This window comes from Boeremia exigua (assembly GCF_020726555.1).
Source record: "Boeremia exigua strain MPI-SDFR-AT-0100 chromosome Unknown C7974scaffold_7, whole genome shotgun sequence".
NCBI classification, from domain to species: Eukaryota; Fungi; Ascomycota; class Dothideomycetes; order Pleosporales; family Didymellaceae; genus Boeremia; species Boeremia exigua.
In genome coordinates, this window is record NW_025763524.1 from 1,281,295 (window position 1) to 1,301,076 (window position 19,782).

At 56.0% G+C, this 19,782-nt stretch overlaps 8 protein-coding genes across 8 annotated transcripts; 4 read left to right on the top strand and 4 right to left on the bottom strand.

Annotated features, from left to right (window-relative positions):
• Positions 1–884: 884 nt before the first annotated feature.
• On the top strand, positions 885–1,235 carry C7974DRAFT_377071 (uncharacterized protein; the record flags this gene model as incomplete). Its single annotated transcript, XM_046140327.1, has 1 exon — positions 885–1,235. The coding sequence occupies one exon, from the start codon at positions 885–887 to the stop codon at positions 1,233–1,235; it is 351 nt and encodes a 116-aa protein (XP_045996356.1).
• Positions 1,236–1,831: 596 nt separating this feature from the next.
• C7974DRAFT_455806 (uncharacterized protein) lies at positions 1,832–7,984 on the top strand. Its single transcript, XM_046145986.1, has 3 exons — positions 1,832–1,912; positions 1,964–3,968; positions 4,041–7,984. Exons 1-3 carry the CDS (start codon positions 1,896–1,898, stop codon positions 7,929–7,931), a joined length of 5,913 nt encoding a protein of 1,970 aa, XP_045996357.1. The 5' UTR covers positions 1,832–1,895; the 3' UTR covers positions 7,932–7,984.
• On the bottom strand, positions 7,985–8,818 carry C7974DRAFT_203041 (uncharacterized protein). The gene has a single exon (XM_046136818.1). It carries the CDS (start codon positions 8,659–8,661, stop codon positions 8,038–8,040), a length of 624 nt encoding a protein of 207 aa, XP_045996358.1. The 5' UTR covers positions 8,662–8,818; the 3' UTR covers positions 7,985–8,037.
• Positions 8,819–8,999: 181 nt separating this feature from the next.
• On the top strand, positions 9,000–10,795 carry C7974DRAFT_396321 (uncharacterized protein). Its single transcript, XM_046142066.1, has one exon. It carries the CDS (start codon positions 9,038–9,040, stop codon positions 10,733–10,735), a length of 1,698 nt encoding a protein of 565 aa, XP_045996359.1. The 5' UTR covers positions 9,000–9,037; the 3' UTR covers positions 10,736–10,795.
• Positions 10,796–11,558: 763 nt separating this feature from the next.
• On the bottom strand, positions 11,559–12,927 carry C7974DRAFT_203033 (uncharacterized protein). Its single transcript, XM_046136817.1, has 3 exons — positions 12,385–12,927; positions 11,665–12,268; positions 11,559–11,570 (listed from the first exon to the last, which is right to left on the bottom strand). Exons 1-2 carry the CDS (start codon positions 12,665–12,667, stop codon positions 11,676–11,678), a joined length of 876 nt encoding a protein of 291 aa, XP_045996360.1. The 5' UTR covers positions 12,668–12,927; the 3' UTR covers positions 11,559–11,570; positions 11,665–11,675.
• Positions 12,928–14,182: 1,255 nt separating this feature from the next.
• C7974DRAFT_312408 (uncharacterized protein) lies at positions 14,183–15,634 on the bottom strand (the record flags this gene model as incomplete). The annotated part of the gene is given in 5 exon segments (XM_046138363.1): positions 14,183–14,405; positions 14,453–14,892; positions 14,973–15,132; positions 15,266–15,342; positions 15,359–15,634. Coding segments are annotated over 5 exon segments (1,176 nt in total), but the record flags the coding sequence as incomplete, so codon positions are not given.
• Positions 15,635–16,346: 712 nt separating this feature from the next.
• Positions 16,347–16,849, bottom strand: C7974DRAFT_434615 (ribosomal protein L14b/L23e; the record flags this gene model as incomplete). The annotated part of the gene is made up of 3 exons (XM_046145001.1): positions 16,347–16,648; positions 16,701–16,785; positions 16,835–16,849. 3 exons carry the CDS (start codon positions 16,847–16,849, stop codon positions 16,347–16,349), a joined length of 402 nt encoding a protein of 133 aa, XP_045996362.1.
• A 200-nt stretch (positions 16,850–17,049) lies between these two features.
• Positions 17,050–19,704, top strand: C7974DRAFT_337618 (histone-lysine N-methyltransferase SET9). Its single transcript, XM_046139216.1, has 2 exons — positions 17,050–17,451; positions 17,531–19,704. Exons 1-2 carry the CDS (start codon positions 17,359–17,361, stop codon positions 19,352–19,354), a joined length of 1,917 nt encoding a protein of 638 aa, XP_045996363.1. The 5' UTR covers positions 17,050–17,358; the 3' UTR covers positions 19,355–19,704.
• Positions 19,705–19,782: the final 78 nt, after the last annotated feature.

Genomic DNA, 19,782 nt, shown 5'->3' on the forward strand with positions numbered 1-19,782 from the left:
TCGGATGTAAGGAACTGTCTGAATTTATTCACGAATGAAACAATAGACCAAGAGAGGCAACAGGACACACTCAAACATCATGATGTAAATTTCGAGATGCAAGAGGGAAGTGGAGCACTACCAGCGCAGTATACTCATGTCATAGGAAATCTCTACATCTCACGCTTTATTAACTCAAACATGTTCCCACGGGACCCCTTATCTACATGCTTATTAAACCTAACAGCTACATATTAAGGTCTTGCTATTCCCTATACTATTTAAAGAGGTAATAGCTAGGAGTGTAACAACAATTAAATAGCTAAAGATAACTACTCTAGCCCTTACCTAATAATAGCTAATAAGTACTTTAATATTTGTACCTTAGGCTCTGCAAACTTCTCCCTTAGCATAGGTACTTGTACTAACCTGCACGGTACTACAGGAGTGCTTTGTGCCGTACTAAGAGATGCATCCAATAGAGGTTGCCACTGTTGCAGAGACACGCAGAATGTTCCATTGCAGAAGACTGACCTTGCGATCAAAAGCGCCGAGGGGGGTTACTTGAAAGGTGAGGGAAGCATCGCTGAGCTCTGAGCCCATGAGCCCTCTGCAGAACCCACTGCCGATGATGGCTGGCAAGGGCCAAAACGAACTGGAATACCTGCATCATCTTCTACGTGTTTCGAGGCCCTCGTAAGGCACTTGTCCATAGGCTACTGGGCAAGTGTGTCCATGCTGCGCTTGTTCGACGCCGAAGCTTTCCTGAACGATCTCATTAACCTGAGAGATGACCACTGCTCGGCGTTCCTTGTCAACAGCTTGTTTGCGTTCGCATCGCAAGCCTGCTGCAAAACCGATCCAACAGCTGCTGATAAGAGTCTGGAATCGAGAAAGAGGCCCGCATGCTCTGGCGCGCTGAGTGCGACGACTCCGCACCAAACCTGGCCGGCCTCACGCTGCTCTATGTAGCGATGGCGAATAACGGCAACGGCGGTCAGGTCGCCGCGAGGTACATAGCGGGGGCTGGCAGAATGGCCAAGCGAATGCGACTTTTTGGCATCGCCGATAGAGTCACTGCTTTGGAGTCGCGCCTGCAGAGAGAAGAAGCACAGTACGCGTTCAGACAGGCGACGTGGGGCCCGTTCAACGCCTACAAAGGGTCGTCGCTTTTCGAGCGGTTCTCCACGAACGTGCTGTATGGGATGAAGGTGCAGAGGGCGGCCGGGAAAATCCAGATACAAGTTCCTTTGTAACTGGACACCAGTGTCCGGTAATGCCAAGCCAATGCGCCTAACGCCGAGTGACTACCTAGAGCTAAAGGTCATCTATGTTAAATCTACATTCAAAACCACCACAAGCAGCGACGAGAATCATATTTCGAACATTTGTTGCGGACAAGAACTCGAAGCAAAATATCTCTACTCAACAATTTCCTGAGTAGCTATCAACAATCTGTACAATCATTGGTACAAGTTGCTATGAAGCCGATCAGCAGCCTCGCATTATGCAATGCGAGAACTGGTGCATGAAACGAGATTCAACCGTGTGTAATTGGATACCATGGGTAGATCTGTGAGGTTGTGCAACGTACAACGTACAACGACAGTCCTACTTGCCATAGCTATGATCCATTGATTGGCTAACACGCGACGAATCACTTGGAAGTGCTTGTAATAGATTTGCCTGGACTCCAGCTCGCGATGCTGTGCTTCACCACATTCCAGTGGCATCCGCGGATCGCTGGTCCCTGGGATAGTCCCTCAAATGATATGCTTTGTGACGCAATCATCCGCGGCTTGGTTTAAGTTTGCGTTTAGTCTCCAATTTTCCATTCTATAGCTACCAAATTCTGTCCAGAACGCTTGCATTCACTCGACGCCGTTACAGACCCGCACCAAGATTTGTCCGTTGCCATGGCGCCCATGAAGAGGTCAGTTCAACCTCACCCCAACGCTGGACCTATTAGACTAAGATCATTCAGACCTTGTAAATTCTTTCAGCGAGGTAATTGCAGAAGAGATGCCAGCTGCAGTTTTGCGCATGTCACCGATCCTAACATCAGACGCTTGCCTTGTCTTTACTTTCTCAAAGGGAATTGTAACAGAGGCAATAATTGCAACTTTTCGCACGAGCGAGTCGAGTCTCAAGACGTCACATATGCCAACGACGTGACAGTGACAGACCGCAGTGCGATACCCAGCGCAGATTTGCGCTTGAAAGACTTTCGATGGAAGATCCCCAGGCAAGTCACTGGCGCCATGCCCCTAGGACACCGCCTTGGTGACTTCTTCCAGCAGGCGTTTGATCTTGTTGAAAGTGGCGTCGAAACTTTACAAGAAGTCGTCACATTGCTCAGCGGCGAAGGGGGGCTCCTGCGAATCGATGAGCTTCTTAACCAACCATTTGAGATACTCACTACATCGCAACTTTCTAGGGTCATTGATAAGCAGCTCCTACCATTCTTCAAGACCTTCACACACACCAAAGTACTTGGTTCTGTCTTACTGCGGGCAAGAGTCGTCACCGTCTACAACGTCCTCTATGCTGGCGATGGAACTAGCGAACGCGCAATCTCACTCTTCACTGTGCTGGCTACGCATCTCTCAAACTCCGCGGCCATACGTACCAGTGATCAAGGCTATGAAGGTGGCAGTGAAGATGGCGGAGATATCATGGAAGCTGTTGACACTATTTTGGCTGCTCTTTCGATTCTAGTTGACGTCAACACTGCTGCCCAGACCGAGACCGGCTTCATAGCTATTGCCGGAGCCTTCGCTGCCCTACTGAACGCACTCCCAGAAGGTTTGGTTTACCAAATGAGGAATGCAAGGAAGAATCTGGACAGGCTACATAACCGTCTCAGCGTTGGCCATGATATTCCAAACCGACATGACACTCGAAGGCTTGTTGGTGCGCGCGCGGAGTTCCAACTTGCTCGCGACATGCCGGGTGTGCATTCAGAGCAAGGTCCCAGGCACGATAACGACCATGTGCACATTTCAGACATTTCAATTCTGCCGACTTTGCAAGAAATACAAAGTCCTCGTAATGAATATCTCCCTGTCGCCAACCCAAGTGAATGGCACTTTGGCGGCATTCACGGTCTAGTCGATCGACATTTCCGTCTTTTACGAGAAGACACTGTTGGCCAGATTCGAGAGGCAGCCAAAATTGAGCTTGAGAGGCTCCAAAATCCCGATCGTCAAGCCCACAATACCGGGTCCAATCGTCAGAGTGCACGCACCCATGTCTACCATAACGTGGATATCATCACGGCTGAATTCGACGAGTATCATGGCGCCCAGATTGTAATACGCTTTCCGCAGATCCAAGCCAAACGGCAGCAAACTGTAGCCCATCGCAAAGAGTGGTGGAACAGTTCCAGGAGACTCGGTCCAGATGCACTCATTTGCCTTCTTGGCTCCGAGGGCTCTGCAATTTTCTTCGTCGTTGCTCTGCAAGGACAAAAGCCCACCAGACTACAGCTTGAATTCAACCTGTTTTCCGACCCTGATCATGCTTACCTGATCGCCAAGCCCATGGATCACTTCGTCCTTCACAGTCTGCTCTCACAAGAGATTGCAGATACGGCGTCTGTGCAGCGATCACTTGTAGAATTTCCTGGTGTTCTGTTGCCTGCATTTGAGCCCACTCTGAAGGCGATGCAGCGCATGAGTCAAACTCTGGATATGCCATTTTCACACATCTTGGCACCTACACCATCACCTGATGGTGGCGAACGAGAGAGCGACATCGCACAGCCAACATATGCGACGAAGCCTGGATTTCAGTTTGACCTCTCAAGCATTACCCAACATAATACACCTTTGTCATTTATACCAGGCCAGAACATAGCACAAGCAGCGGATCGACTTGCCGAGTGTTCCACCTTGGATCTTGGTCAAGCGGTGGCAGTAATCTCCTGCTTGGCACGGTCATTCGCAATCGTTCAAGGACCACCCGGGACCGGCAAATCGTACACGGGAGTTCAGTTAATCCGAGTAAGCCTTGCCAACAAGGCTGCAACAAAGATAGGCCCCATTCTCGTATGCACTCAGACCAATCACGCTTTGGACGCCATTCTAGAGCGTTCCATTGATGATGGTGTAAAGAATATTGTTCGGATCGGAGGGCAGTCCAAATCCGAGAGGGTAAAGGATGTGAACCTCCGAGTATTGGCCACGAAACTTGAGCTTACAAAGACAGAAAAGAACGCACGCTGGGAGCTGACCAGAAAGGTACGAGAAGAGACTGCAGAGATCGATGGATTACTGGAATCGTTCACTTTGATTTGCACGCAGCCAGCTGTAGAAAATCACGTCTATCAGCACCACCCCACATATCACGCACAGCTTTTCAGCAGTGTCGATGACGACGGCTATACAATAGTTCAAAGAAGCAAAGACACCATACTGGATAACTGGCTCAGGACCAACATCACTATCTCGTGGCGCCCACGCGACCTCGCCGATCTCAGTGACGTGAATGTACATCATATGTCCATGGTCGAGCGATGGGTCGTTTTCAATTCCTGGATCGCCGAGATGAAGTATGAGCTTAATGAGAAGCTTGATCATGCTCTGACGTCTTACGACGAAACCAAGAAGCGACTTAATGATGTCAATACGGAGCTGAACCTGCGAGTGTTACAACAAGCAAACATCGTTGGTGTCACGACCAGTGGTTTAGCCCGCAACCTGGAACTTCTTTGCGGCGTCAATGCGAAGGTCCTGATCTGTGAGGAGGCGGGCGAAGTCCTCGAAGCACATATGTTGACAGCCCTTTTACCGTCTGTGGAGCATTGCATGCTCATAGGAGACCATCAACAACTTCGCCCCCAAGTGCAGAATTTTGACCTGTCGTCGGAGAGCCGCAGCGGCGGTCAGTATGGGCTCGATATATCATTATTCGAGCGCCTTGTCAAACCTCAGGACATCTTTGCGAATCCTCTGCCTCTATCCACATTAGAGGTTCAGAGGCGTATGCATCCGTCAATCTCGCAGCTCGTGCGGGAAACGCAATATCCTAGTCTGAAGGATGATCCATCAGTCTCCTCCTATCCAGAGGTAGTCGGTATGCGTCGTCGGCTCTTCTGGACGCATCACGAAGAGCTAGAGGACGACAAGTCAGAGGGGGATATGACTTCCCGAACTAATTCTTTCGAAGTGGAAATGGTCATGGCCTTGGTAAAGCACCTTACTCAACAAGGTGTTTATATACCAACTGATATTGCCGTTCTTACGCCTTACCTCGGCCAGTTGCGGAAGCTACGGAAAAGGCTCAGTAGCATACATAGCGTTCTCCTCAACGATAGAGATGTCGATGAACTAGCCAAAGATGCGACTGGCGATGACGATGATTCCACCTTGCAGTTGGAGTCGGATCCGGATCAAACGACGGTTATTAAAGGAACACTCAGCCAAGCGATCCGCCTCGCCACAGTTGACAACTTCCAAGGTGAAGAAGCCAAGGTTGTTATCGTGTCACTTGTGCGCAGCAATCTCAAGAATAATCCTGGCTTTCTCAAGACACCAAACAGAATCAACGTTCTACTCTCTCGAGCACAGCATGGCATGTACATCTTCGGTAACACGAACACAACCAAAAGTGTTCCCATGTGGCACGATGTGTTGGAGATATTACGCCGAGATGACAATGTAGGGGACGCCTTGGAGCTATGCTGTCCGCGGCACCAAGATGCGCCAATGTTCGTAAAGACCCCCGCCGACTTTGTACGTTTGTCGCCGGAAGCGGGATGTGATGTTCTCTGCGACAAACAACTCCAGTGCGGTCACGCGTGTATTGCGAAATGTCATTCCGACATGCTCCACCGAGCAGTGTATTGCATGAAGCCTTGCATGAAGCTCAAAGATGGATGCGAACACCTTTGCGCAAAGCCATGCGGGGCTCAGTGCGATCCACGCTGCATGTTCCTCATTGAAAACATCGAGATCCAGCTTGAGTGTGGCCACATAAGAACAAGTTTAGCGTGCTTCGAACATCAGGATACATCCATTGTGGTCTGCAGGGAGCCCATGAAGCGAGTGGTTCCTGGTTGTAACCATGAGATCACTGTACCTTGCCACGTCAATGTCGAAGATGATACGTTCAAGTGTATCGCTACTTGCGGCGACATGTTAGATTGTGGGCATTTCTGCAGCAGAATCTGTCAGCAGTGTAACGAGAACGAAAAGAAGAACGACACGAGAGGCCACGGCCCTTGCTTGCAGAAATGCGATCGGGCATACAGCACGTGCTGTCACCGATGCAAATCCACCTGCCACGAAGGCGATCATTGCCCGCCATGTCTTACGGAGTGTGAAACCCGATGTACTCATTCTCGATGCGGCAAGCTCTGCTCCGAATCTTGCATGCCGTGCATGGAGGAGCAATGTAGTTCAGGAACGAATTGCCCACACAATCAGCCTTGCATAATGCCTTGCGCAGCTCCGTGTACCTGGATCCCATGCTCTGAGCGATGCGATCAAAACCTTTCCTGCGGCTGTCGGTGTCCTTCGGTCTGTGGTGAGACGTGTCCAGATGCAAAGTACTGCCAGCACCATGCTAGCGACGAAGTCAAGGCCATGTGGGCTGACCTTCTAATGTTCACTCAATATGAGGATATCGATCTTGATGTAGACCCATGTATCTTTACCTCATGCGGTCATATCTTCACGATCGACTCACTGGACGGGACCATGGGCATGCAAGACCATTACCAAGTCGACCCACTTACTGACAGGTATACTGGGTTGAAGTCGTCCGCCGAACCGTTCTCCAACAAAGACAGTAAGCCATGTCCAGAATGCCGTGGTTCCCTACGCAACCTCGCCCGATACGGCCGCATTGTTAGAAGAGCTATGCTCGACGAAAGTGCTAAAAAGCTCACCACTTGGTCGAACCGGAGGCATCAAGAATTAGTCACTCAGTTGGCAAACCTTGAAGGCGAATTGATGGGATCCGCCGACTTTCCGCACAAGGCAAATCAGACCATCGTACTGGCAGGGTCGGTTGACTCACAGATAATGTCCATCAAGAAGTTGAAGACGACGAAGCGCTACGAAAGATTTTACGCACTTATTACCGAGATCGCCCAGTTTGCGCAAAAGGTTAGCAAAGACGAGCAACCCTACCAAGTAGTGCATAATCTGGTTGAGGTAGCACGACGCCGGGCTGTGCCAACATCAACCGCCAAGTTTGAGTTCCCCAGCAGTGAGCTCCAGCTGCGAGATCACCTACAGGCATCCAACTTGCTTAATCGCAGTTACCTTATATTGTTGGGCGACGTTATCAGTGTCCATGAAAAGACTCATGCTGGTAATCGGGGAAGCTTGCATGTCGACTTCCTGGAAAATCGCATCCTATGTGACGAAGTGATTGCCGAAGCTACGGAAAGCAAAAGTATATGTCAAGCAGTCGAGGCTAAGATCCATTGGGCTAAGTTCGCTGCGATGGAGTGCGGCATCACGGAAGCCATAGGAGAGGTAGATGACCCAGAGCTGCGTCAAAGGTTGCACATCCTGAGAGAAGGTGCCAAGACGCGTCTAGACCTTGTGGAAAGCATCTGCGCGCAATATGCAGAGAATATTACGACCAGGCGACACTTCATGCCCTTCGAGCGTACCGATCAGCGAGTCAACATGCTTCAAAATCCCATGAGCATCTTCATTGACGAAGCTGCTGAGGTGCGAAGGATGTTGTGTGAATCCCTGGCGAGTAGTGAGATGGGTATGGTGGTGAGAGCAATGGCAAAAGAATTTCGTGGTACGGGACACTGGTATCGTTGTGCCAACGGACACCCATTCACTGTAGGTGAGTGCGGTATGCCAATGGAGCTTGCGAGGTGTCCTGAGTGCGGCAGTGGTGTAGGTGGTCAAAGTCACCGACCCACAGAGGGTGTAACACGCGCAGCCGATATTGAAGAGAGGTTGATAGGTATGCAGTTGTAAGGTGTATCTCAGGAGTCATGTAAATACAACTATGCGTTGTTTAGTCACAAAGTTCCCAGCGCCACACTAGAAGCAAGCCAGAACTCCGAGTCGCTGTGTGGCAGCTCTACCGTAAAGTGTAGAGCGTGGAGCGTGAAGCGTGGAGTATGGAGCGTAGAGTGTGGAGCACACCGCACGGCGCACGAACAAGCACCCATTGTACAACGGCGCACAACCAGCCCCACCACCACAGGACGTGATAGAGCGAACACCACACGCTTATCGTGTCACTGTGCGCAAGCAAACAACGTGGTGCGATGTGAGGTCTCATCTGCATTGGCTGCTGAATGCGGAGTGTGCTGGTGCTGGAGCCTGCAGTTTGCTGACTCCGATTTAGAGCCAGTGTCGGTGTTATGGGATTTGGATTTGCTGTTGGGAACGGCGTGTTCATTGCGTGGGTGTGGGTCTTGACTTCTCCTGTGCTCTTCTTGTCACTCCGCACTGTTCGCGAGTCTGACAGACGCGCGGGTTTCGTTTGGTTTTGGGGTGACGACTGTTTACTGTGCTGTTTACCAGACTGCTTTGTTGCGACGGTTGTTCGTAACGGCTTGGGTCGTTCGCCTACGAGGTTCCCGCCGTCTGTCGGGCGTCTGCTGCGACGCAGTGAGGTGGGATTGTAAGTACAAGACCGCGCGGATGGTGTGTTTGGGATGCTTCGACGGTATCTTTGCAGGACGACACAGCACGGCATAGTATCTTACTGCTTCCAGCGTCTACAGGAGCTTCGGCACAGCACCTTCAGCACAGCGTCTTCAGCACAGCATCCACAGTGTCCCTAACGCAGCGCCTCAAACAGAGCAACTTCAGCGTCTTCGGCATAGCACGCCACAGCAAAGCACTTCGTCTTACCTTCTCCAGCGTTTTCGACACACGGTCTCAACACAGTCTTACCATCTCAACCTACCTCAGCATCCTACCATCTCAGCACAGCACAGTATCCGCGTTCCCAACAGCATATCCGTCCTCACACCATCTCCAAGAACCACATCCACCCACCTCCCAAAATGGGCAACACGCCCTCCACCCCGCCCCCCCTCGTCTCCATCCACGCCCCGGGCAACGAAGTCATGATCCCCTACGGCACAAACCTCTACGCCATGCCGCCGGGCCCGTTCCCATACTCACACTCACGCTCACGCTCACGCTCGCACTCGCACCACCGCGGCGAGCACCAATACCCCGAGCACTACAACCCAAGAACAAACGCAGGCCTCTTTCGCGGCGGTGGAGGCGCGAAAGTGTTCTCCCGCGTCAACACGGGACGCGATACACGCCCGCTCCGCCACGGCCGCGAAACACCCGATCTGCGTGTCTACGAATACGCCGACGAGAGCGAGAGCACGCAGCTCGGCGAGATGGAGGGGCAGCGGCGGCGCGCGCGGGTGGGGATGAGAGGCGGGCAGGCACGGGGCGGGGAAGAGCGGCGAAGCGGGGGAGACAACACGGGGGCGCCGCCGGGCTACGTGTCGCGGGAGTCTGTGGGCGGGTTCCCGTACGCAGCGGCGCCGCTGAGCAGGTCCGCGTCCGAGGCGCGGCCAGACACGCCGCGGCGCGTTCCGCACGCCATACAGGCCGCGCTCGACGCAGCGCTGCAGCAGCACGCCCGCGGCGACGGTGCGCGGACGCGCTCAAAGACCGCGCCCGCGGCGTCCGGGACGGAGAGGCACGGCGGCTGGGGCGAGGGCATCGACACGTGCATCTGCACGACGAACTGCCGGTGCCGCAAGGGCGAGCGCGGGACGAAATGGTACAAGGGCGTTGCCAACATCGGCGGTGCGCAGGTGCCGGTGCGGGCGAAGCTGAACACGCGGTATGTACTGGCCGACGACATCGGGAAGGACTGCGGCGACCACGCTGCGTGCCGGACGAGCGGGGGCGCGGGTGCGAGTGCGAGTGCGAGTGCGAGCTCGGGGTGCAGCAGCGACGCGTCCTCGCAGCCGCGGAAGCGGGACCGCAGGCACGGGAAGAAATTGCGGACGAGCGAGAAGATGAAGAGGCTGGAGGCCAGGATGAACGAGATGATGCGGACGCAAGGGCCTCGCTATCCACCACCGTCGTTCCCTGGACACATGGGCGCCCTGGACCCGGACACGCTGGAGCGCATGCACATGCTGGACACGCGCCGATCGCCGTACAACACAGGCGGAATGCGCACCACGATGCCAGCGCAAGGCATGTTCGACTCGCTGACCACGCGTCCCCGACGGGGCCCGCGCATGCCGCCGCAGCCTGGAATGCGGATGCCGCGCGGGGACGACGGGTTCTTCGTGCGCGGCGACGGGGACGCGGGAGCGGGCAGCACGGGGACTCTATTTGGCCGGGCGGCGCGCAAGGGTGAGCACAAGGCGTCGATGCTTGCGAGAGGGCGGGCGAGGTTTGACCCTCAAGGAGGCCCTGTTGAATCCGATAGTGAGCCGAGTGGTCCGCGGCATCGCAGTTTCGGCAAGGGACGTCATAAGAGAAGTCATCCTCGCTTCGAGCTTGACGAGAGTGATGTAAGTCCTGATCCGAGGAGGCCGCCTCGCATGAAGGGTTTTGGTCACAGTGACGGTCGGCCTACGATGTTCGCTTTGCCTAGTAAGCCATGCCTTGTTAGTGCGATGAGAGTTCATGTGGCTGAACCTCTGCCAGGAAGCGATAGTGGGGACAGCGACGTCGGTGCATCACCCCAGAGGCGACGACCCTGGCTCAGTCCACCCGGAGGTGGGGTGCGGAGACGGGCTGCGGGGAAGCAGGCGCGCGTTGAAACAGACGAGGATTCTTGAAGACCCACATCTATTGTAATTCTGAGGTGTAGTGCTAGTCCTTGATTCATGAGAAACGCACCTGTAGCATGTCGTTCTAAATCCTGATTGTATACATTTATCAGATTGACGTCAAAATTAGCACCCATCTAGCCTCACAAGCGTATTGGCTAACCACCCCTGCCGGTTCACGAGAACGGTCCGCTGTGGCTCAACCCCGCGGAGGCAGGTCTGGATTGACGTCGGCAACGTGGCTGCAGGCAGACGTATGAATCGATGGCTCGCAGGGGCGATCCTGTCCGCTCTCGGGACCATCCGGGCAACCTACAGGTTCCCTGTTGGGATCCCCGTCTGATATCAGTTGGTGCATGCTGCGGAGAGATAAGACGCCGTAGCTTGGTAATCTCAATGTGCAGATACGGGATTGGAGCCTCCATCTCATATGCGCCTTGAATTGACGACAAGCATACGTGGCAGCACTTGACTCTCAGATTAGTATCGAAACGCACAGAGGGACGGGCTGCATAGTATGGAGATGAGAGTGGAATTCGTAGTCATGATGCTTGCTATCTCAGGGTATGATCGTAAACGCCTGGCTGTCGAAAGCCGGCAGGGATGCTGCAGAAAGAGAAAGTGGTTCGTAAAGGCGCTCTCGGCGCGTCGTCTTTCGACGATTTAGACCTCGACGGGAGCGGGGTCTGGGTGCAGTGCGTGGACACCATTGCTGTCCAGGAAACAGACCGATACATGCCGTCTGCGTGCAAATGCATCTCTCGGTACATGCCGAGCCCAACTCCTCGCTGGAAGAAACATATACCCTAGGTGAAAGCGGAAAGAAGTGAAATGTGGTGTCAATCTGATGGAAAGTAAGAAACGACCCAAGCCGCCATGATGGAGAGACTGACAATCTCAGTGAACTGCTCCACATGACCAGACAAAGGAAAACCCACCTCAATAGCGACTACGGGGCAGTCCAGCCCATGCCGTTGGGAGTCACACCGTTGGCTTCCGCAAGACGCTTGCCGTGCTCACTGAGCTTCAAGATGGTGCACTTTATCTCGCTCCACCAGCTCTCGAAGACTTGCGCATCCTCGGCAGCAACGGAGCCGGTGCGCTTGGCCTCGTACCACTCCGTGTCGACCTTGTGGCCGGCGTGACGAAGACGGGGTAGGGCTTCGGTGCGCAAGTACGACAGTTCGGAGGCGTATTTGGCGTCCTGTGGCTCAAGAGGGGTGGAGAACGAGCGCTCGCGGGTCGGTGTGCGCTTGGCCTCGAGCTCTGGCGGTCCAAGAGAGATAGGAGCTGGGTTGGACGCAGACTGCGAGAGCGAGAAGGTGGAGGGAACGGGAGAGGCAGAGCCAGAGTCTGATGCTGGTGTCCCGCTGAAGGTGGGCGAAGAAACGTCGGACATGAAGATGCTGCTAGCATTGCTGGTAGTCCGGAACTTCTGCCTACGGAGTTCGTCTAGGTTGACCAAGATCTCTTCTTCTTGCGTCTTCGAGTCAGTGCGTGAACCATCGCAGACCTCACGGTGTTCATGGAGACGTTCGAAGCCTGAAGTGGGTTAGCCTGATATGCACAACATGCGTTCTTACATGGGTGGATATCGCGCAACAGTGCGGCCAATGGCGCAGCGCTTCGATAGTGGCACAAAAATAGTAATTACACACCAGTCAAGGCTGACGCGCCAGCATGCTGAACCGCGGCGAGACATTTCTGTACGGAGTTGGGGAGACTGTCCCAGGTGGACTGGGGGCAGTCCCATGTCTTGAGGTGAGCTGGGTTGTAGGCGAAGGCGTCGCCGTCCTGGGGACAAGCGGTCCTCGGCGAGTCGAGGTAAGAGCTTGAGCGAGAAAGAGAAGACGCAAAGCTCCGACGTGTCGAGTTGCGGCGAGTGTGAGGGCGCGACGACCTAGAGTCGTGCAGCGGGTTGACGACAGCCAGGTTAGCCATGATGGGGTGCGATGTTGTGTAGCGTTGGAGTCGGCGACAACTAGTGTCACTTAATAGAGTGAGGGGAATGAGGGTTAAGCTAGTGCACCGGCCGGATAGACTGAAGTTAAAAGCGAGGGGGTGCGGTGTTTATTTGTACTGGCAAGGGCGAAATTTCTAGATAAAGTATGAGCTGGGCGGAGCCCTGTAAGCTGCAAGGCGAGGGATCGCAGTTGGGGTGTCAATCGAGACTGGCGCGCGGGAGAGGTCAGGTAATAAAAGGAATGTGGAGGTCGGGGTGGTTGTGGGTAAGATCCACTCTTTGGTGGATGGGATCTCGCTATTTTCCATGTGACGTATCAGTGGATGAGGTCGCAGCTTGCAAGAGCCTCTCCGGAAAGACCGCGGGTGAAGGTGGCGGTGCCGCCAAGCGGGAAGGGCCGACCTATGGAAGAGCGCACAAAGGCAGATCGGGCGGTGAAATGTTCCGTATGCGGCGACGCGCGCGTTCAGCAACAAGTTGAGGCGGAACACCAGGTTCCATGGTTGCAGGGATGACAGCCCAATACTCTGGCCCTGCTGCCCAGGTCAACGGCGCGCAGGCAGCTGCTGCGCGTGCTGCGGCACCTAATGATGTGCGACTGCGCGCGTACCCCAAACCAGGTAGCGCAGTGCGGGCTGCTTATGCAGGCGCAGCGATGAGTGGTTTGCCAGGTTTGGCTGCTTCAGACAATGGCTGTGCGCTGGTACTGCGAGATTTGGCACGGCCGGGCCAACGCTACGTCAGCCGGGATAGGTCACTCTCAGCACGGGAAAGATCGGGTCGGACGCGCCAAACGGGATGCCGGACACGGATGAGGGTGCCGTACCAAGCTTTTGCACCCTGGCGGGCGTCAGTGAACGTGCAGCACGTCGCCAGATCGTATACAGGCATGCACACTGTCGTGTTGAGGTGCGTTTCGCAATGCTCGAGTGCGGCCGAGGTGCGCCGTTTCAGGAAGCGGCCGCGCGACGCGCACTGCGTGGTGCCACAAGCTCGCTGCTGGGACGCGTGAGACAATCCAGACGTCTGGCTTGATGTGAGATATGTGGGCGGCGGCGTTGGTCCCTGTCACACAAGCGATGACGCTACGCAACCATAGGTGACCTGCTGTTGGGAGAGTTCCCACTATGGTTCTGTTGTCGAGCTACCGTTTCCCCGCATCCTAGGCTTGGGCACCGCACTTTGATTGCTGGTTGCGGCTTTGCGTCGTCAGGTCCAGAGTGGCAGAGGTCTGGGTCGCTGTAGGCTGCCTGAGGCGGTTAGGGAGGGCTGAGGGGGGCTGTGGACAAACGAAGCTGGACACGTTGACTTCATTGTGATGCAGCTGCTAGTATGGCACGTCGACGCGTGCTCCGCGCAGCCTCCGCGCAGCGTCGGTTCAGCAGTCGTCTGTTGGGCATCATTGCCGTGGCCAGGGTCTACGCCACGTTCCCATACTGCCTGTCAAGCGCACCCTCCGCGACACCCTGCATTCGTACCACATGTCACTCAAGTCACCCGTGCTGTCCATGTAGTCCTGCCTCACGCTCTCGTGCAGGCCTACTCCAATCTGTGCGATACGTCAGTGCTGCAGCGTCGGCCGGGCGGAGTGGTGCAAACCTCTGGATCAAGTGCAGGCCGGACGCCGTCTCCACAACCTTGCTCACTTGCCCCTTCTCCAGCGCAAACGAGGCCTCTTCAAACTCCTTCTGCATATCGCCGCGGCCGAAGAAGCCCCTGTTGAGCGTCAGCATGCATCCCTCACACATCAGGCTCGCACGTACAGGTCGCCACCCTTTCGCGCGCTGCTGCAGTCGGACTCGGTCGTCGCCAGCTCCGAGAGCGACTTGGGCTCCGCGCCGTTATCAGTCGTGGTGCCCTCGTACGCCTGGATCTGGGCCTCGTAGCCGTCGATGAGCTCGCGCGCCTCCTCCTTGGACCGGGTGATGTTGGGTTCGCGCCAGCTGGCCGGGCGCCTGCTGTCTCTGTGCTTGACGAGCAGATGCGCGGCGCGGATCTTGTCGCCCGAGTTTGCGTAGTTGGCGGGCGCGACGCCCTTGGAGCTGTGGTGGGCGGCCATGTACTGCTTCAGCTTCTCGGGGTCGGTGCCAGCGGGGGGCTCCCACCGCGAGTCCTTGGTCGCGGCGTGGAAGTAGTAGGGCAGGTTCTTGCTGTTGGAGCGGCGGATCTCCCAGCCCTCGGGCAGGCCAGTTTCGCTCGACGACTGCGGGCATTAGCGGCGCAGAGACAACAGCGAGCCCGCGGCGCAGGCGCGCGAGGCGTGCCAGCAGCGCGGCGGCTTACCATGGTTGCAATTGGCAGTGGACGGGCTCGGATGGGGGTGATGGGGCAGCGCGCAGTGCAGAGCGGGCAGGGACCAGTTTTGCGGAGCGTGGGTGCGCGTGAGGTTGGCCGTGGTGTATCCTGGTGTTGGGATGCGGGGAAGGCTGTCTGCGCCCGGTGCCTGCGTTTTGCCAGGCCTAGTCCCGCCACCATCGGCCCAGCAACACCGCGCGCCACAGCAGCACTCGCAGCGCATCCGCAGCCCTCACGACACCGCCCACACAATCCAACGCAACACCGCAACACCACTACACCACTCCTCCACTCCTCCACTCCACTCCACTCCACGCCACGCACACCACATCGCCATGTCGTCCCCCGCCGAGGCTGACTATGCCCCCAAAGACGCGCAGGACGCCAACAAGCAGATCCTCTTCCGCTTTTGCTCCGACTGGTGAGTCGGCCGCGCTGCCTTGGCACCCAACTGCTGACTTTCGCAGCTCGAATCTGCTGTTTCCCCGCGAAGACAAGGCCGAGAACAAGCTGCTGTTCGCCTGCAGGACATGTTCCTTCACCGAAGAGGCTCCCTCGGCGTGCGTCATGAGGCACGAAATCGCCTCGACGGTGGGCGCCACCGCTGGTGTCACCGCAGAGGTTGCGCAGGATCCTACGGTTGGTCTCTCCGACCCCTCTCCCCAGAACTCTGCCCAACATGCTGCCCACAATGTCGCCTACTTCGTCCCTGAAGAAAAGGACAAAGAGGTCACATGCTGCACCATGTGCGGGCAAGACATCATGTGCAACGTGTGCGGCGAAGACTGGGCCCCGGGCTACATGCTCGAGGCCGAGGACGAGCCGTCGCACGTTGAGCCGCCGTTCTACATGGACCATGACTATGATGTCTACGACGATGACTTCTTCGATGACGAGGACATGGAAGACGTCCTTTCCTGAGCACACCCCTCTGTTGCTAGCCTGATTCTTTTGAACCTGCTTGCTAACAGTTGCGGCCAGCTACCGCGCATCCAGAAGCAGTGCTCCTGCGGCGAGAACGAGGCCGTCTTCTTCCAGTCGCAACAGCGAACCCTGATCACGGGCATGGTAAGTGCACCTTCAGCTTGTGAGACTGTGCCTGACACTCCAGGCCCTCTACTACGTCTGCTGCGGCTGCGGTAAAGTCACGCACACGTCATGAGTTATGCGGCATTTGACAGGCATTTGGCCGGCGTTTGATTTGACACACGGCGCGGAGTCCCGGAAACTAGTCTTCTGATACCCAAGGGTATTGATACAATGGCATACACATATTTTACAGTGGCCTTGCGCTCCTATACTCCATAAAATGCAATCCCCGTTTCTTCATCTCCCTCCTAGACGTGCATGGGCATCTCCCTCTTAGACGTGCATGGGCGCCAGCGACAGGATCTTCGACCACTGCTTGTGCCTCAGCTCGGCGGCCACCACGCCGCTGACTCTCGACCCGATGGGCTCGCCGGCCTTGTTGATCAGCACGCAGGCGTTGTCGTCGAACTTGACGACGCTGCCGTCCGGGCGCTGCCACTTCTTCGCGGTGCGCACGACGACGGCGTGGCGCACGTCTCCTCTCCGCACCTTGTTCGCCGCGCTGACCGACACGCTCTTGCCCGTCTCGGGGCCGAAGTTGCGTTGCTTCTTGACGACGACGACGATGCGGTCGCCTGGGCGTGTTAGCACTGGCCGCCCGACTCGCCCCGTGGCGCGACTACGTACCGACTTTGGCCGGGCGCTTCGATCGCAGGACATTGACGCACTCGACGATGGCGGCGCCCGAGTTGTCGATGCAGTTGACGAGAGTCTGGCGCGCGTCAGTTGCCGTCGCGGCTGCAGCGCGCAGGGCCGCGTACCTTCAGCTGGATCATCGTGGGCGGCTGTGGGGGCTCCTCCGGGGCAATGGCGTGGTTGCGGTGCGGCGTGTGCTGGTGGTGGTGCCGCCCAGCGTAACTTTCCTCGCATGTCGTCGGCCGCCGGCCATTTCCCGTCTGCTAGGCAGTGCTAGCGCTCGCTTGCCCACGCTTCACAGCGTCGGACCAGGCCCCCTGCTGCCGCCCCGGCCCCAACTCAGCCCAGCCTCGTTTGCGCCGAGTGTCGTGCGCTATCCCGGTCTTCGCTGCGTTTGTGCGCCGTCGCTCCTTCCTGCCCGTCCGTGAGCCCGTGAGCCCGTGGAGCGTTTGTGCTGCTATTGTCTTTCATTCTGGCGCCCATTGTCCCTTGTCGCCGTCGCTCCTTCAGGTGAAAGCGGCTTATTGGCTGCCACCCGCCCCCAACCACCCCTTTCGGCTTCCTGGCCTCGTGTCGCCTTATGCTGCCGTCAGCTTTGCCATAGACACCCGTCCTTGTTACTGCGACTTACCGCGACTCTTTGCGCACCATGCCACGCCAAATTGGAGGAGTCAGGGGCGGCCTAACGCTGGAGAAGCTGGCTTCATACGACGACGTGATTACTGACGCGCTGGTCGACAAGGTGAGTCGCATTCTCGCAGAAGCCCGCCCGGGCGGTCGCGGCACGCAGGAGAGCAGCTGGGCTAAGACAGGCGCACCAGGTCTACTACTGGACCACCATTCGCAAGAACCATGGCGGGCGCTTCGCTGCGTCTCGAGGCATGCATGAGGAGGACATCGCGGATCGCGTGCGGAGGTACGCCATCTGGGAGAAGGACTGCGCCGAGGCCGTCCTGGAGTTGCTCAAATTGCCCGGCTTGCGCAAGTTCATGGCCAACATGAAGGACGAGAAAGACCAGGACCAGTTCAAGCGACACCTGAAGAGATACGTCAACATCTACCTGCCGGATTGCCCGTTCGAAGTCACTACGACCAACCGCTACATGATCACCGAGCACGAGGCCTCCATCACCGCCCGAAGAAACATCAACCCGCGCGAGGAGATCAAGTATCTCACGGGCGTCCAGGTCGCCATGACCGAAGAGCAGGAGCAGAGGCTGGAACTGGCGCGCAAAGACTTCAGTCTCGTCATCTCCAGCCGGAAGAAGACGCGCTCGCTGTTTCTGGGGCCCGCGCGCTTCGCCAATCACGACTGCGACGCGAACGCACGCCTCTCAACCAAGGGCTACGATGGGATGCAGATTGTCGCCGCAAAGCCAATCAAAGCAGGCGACGAGATCACAGTGTCGTATGGCGAAGACTATTTTGGCGAGAACAACGAAGAGTGTCTGTGCAAAACGTGCGAGGAGCGAGGCGTTAATGGCTGGGCGCCAATGAAGCGGATAGAAGACAGTGAAGACGAAGAAGAAGAGGACGAACCACAGGAGCAGAGCAAGAAGCGCAAGTCAGAATCAGAGGAGCCAGCCCCGCGAAAGAAAGGCCGGTTCATGAAGAGGTCGCCTCAGCCGAAACAGCGCGCTTCTGAACATTTACGAGAGGCGACGTTGAGAAAGGCGCACAGCACATCGTCTCTACCTGTCAGCAGCATCGAGGAATCAGAATCGACGTCTCCGATTGTTGCGCGCGACATGCACAACTTGCAGCACGACGGTCTTCTTACGCCGCTCACGATGAGTATGGATGAAACCAGCTCGTCGCGCGGCACGAGCCCCTTGTCGCAGGTACAATCACCCAAGTCTGCACATTCGACTGACGCGACCTCCATCGATGATGAGCATTCACCGGAAACGCTACCGAAGATCAAAATCGAAGCCGAAGTCCTGATCGAGAATCCTACGCTAGGCGTAGCCACGCTCAAAACGCAATCCACCACGACAACGGTAAACGCCCCGTTGCCCTCCCTTCTTTTCCCCGACGACGATAGCACGTCAGAACTCAGCGAACTGTCAGACAGCTTAGAGTTTGACAGCGAGCATGAGCAAATCATCAAACGCAAATACTACCCAACACTACGCACAACACGTTCAAAATCTAACAACGACTATCAGAATCGCATCGGCACGCCTATCGAACTCACAGCCGAGGATGTGCCGGAGGGGTGGGTCCAGAACAAGCGCAAGCCTGGCGATTACATGACAAGCAGCGCATGTCTCTCGGCAAAGTACAGCAAATGGGTTGAATGCCAGACGTGCGACGACATGTTCGTCCAAGCTGACAGCTACAACACCCGCAAAGAGTGCCCGCGGTGCGAGCGCCACTCGAAGCTGTACGGTTTCAGGTGGCCAAAGACAGAAAAAGAAGGCAAGCACGACAAAGAAGAGCGCGTTCTCGACCACCGCACTGTCAACCGTTTCGTCGACCCGGAGGAGGAGCGCGAGCTCAAACACAGCAAGTCGAGGACGATGCTGAAGAAGAGCATCATGCAGCGCTATTCGACACCCAGGAGTCAGCGCAGCAGCATGAGCACAAGCGTGGATGTGGACACGCCACCAAAGAGGAGGACAAAAGCCAGGAAGACCATGTAACTTTCACATTCAACGACGTGACGGCGGGAGGAATTGGAACGTGGCCACGAATCGTTCTTGACTACTATGGCGCACGACACGGGGGCAGCATATAAAGACGGCGCAAGGAGTATCTACACACATATTGATTTAACGCTGGATATGGTTCTTGAGATGCGCTTCGGCGCCTTTGTCGGTATTGCGCGTTGGCCTGGAAAGGGCACGCAAGTAGATTCCATCGATGTACAGTATTATTCGGATCTTTAAAAGTAGATAATATGAGCGTGAACCACTGTCCCTTCGACGCAGTGGACTGTTTTCTGTGTCTGCCGTATCCAGGGTTCCCCGGATTTCTTGGCACTCCCGCGGACTTCGACGTCACTACTCGCTCACTGCCTATTGAACTACTACTCTCTCGCTGCCTATAGAATCAGCACTCGTTCGCTTCC

Bases quoted from the DNA above. Each gene is read 5' to 3' on its own strand.
- C7974DRAFT_455806 (XM_046145986.1), top strand. The intron at 3,969-4,040 runs GTTCAGTTAATC...GTATGCACTCAG, and splicing joins CCGGCAAATCGTACACGGGA to ACCAATCACGCTTTGGACGC.
- C7974DRAFT_203041 (XM_046136818.1), bottom strand. From the start codon at position 8,661: ATGCCGTGCTGTGTCGTCCTGCAAAGATACCGTCGAAGCATCCCAAAC.
- C7974DRAFT_396321 (XM_046142066.1), top strand. From the start codon at position 9,038: ATGATCCCCTACGGCACAAACCTCTACGCCATGCCGCCGGGCCCGTTC.
- C7974DRAFT_203033 (XM_046136817.1), bottom strand. From the start codon at position 12,667: ATGGCTAACCTGGCTGTCGTCAACCCGCTGCACGACTCTAGGTCGTCG. The intron at 12,269-12,384 runs GTGTGTAATTAC...AACCCACTTCAG, and splicing joins TGGCGCGTCAGCCTTGACTG to GCTTCGAACGTCTCCATGAA.
- C7974DRAFT_337618 (XM_046139216.1), top strand. From the start codon at position 17,359: ATGCCACGCCAAATTGGAGGAGTCAGGGGCGGCCTAACGCTGGAGAAG. The intron at 17,452-17,530 runs GTGAGTCGCATT...CAGGCGCACCAG, and splicing joins CTGACGCGCTGGTCGACAAG to GTCTACTACTGGACCACCAT.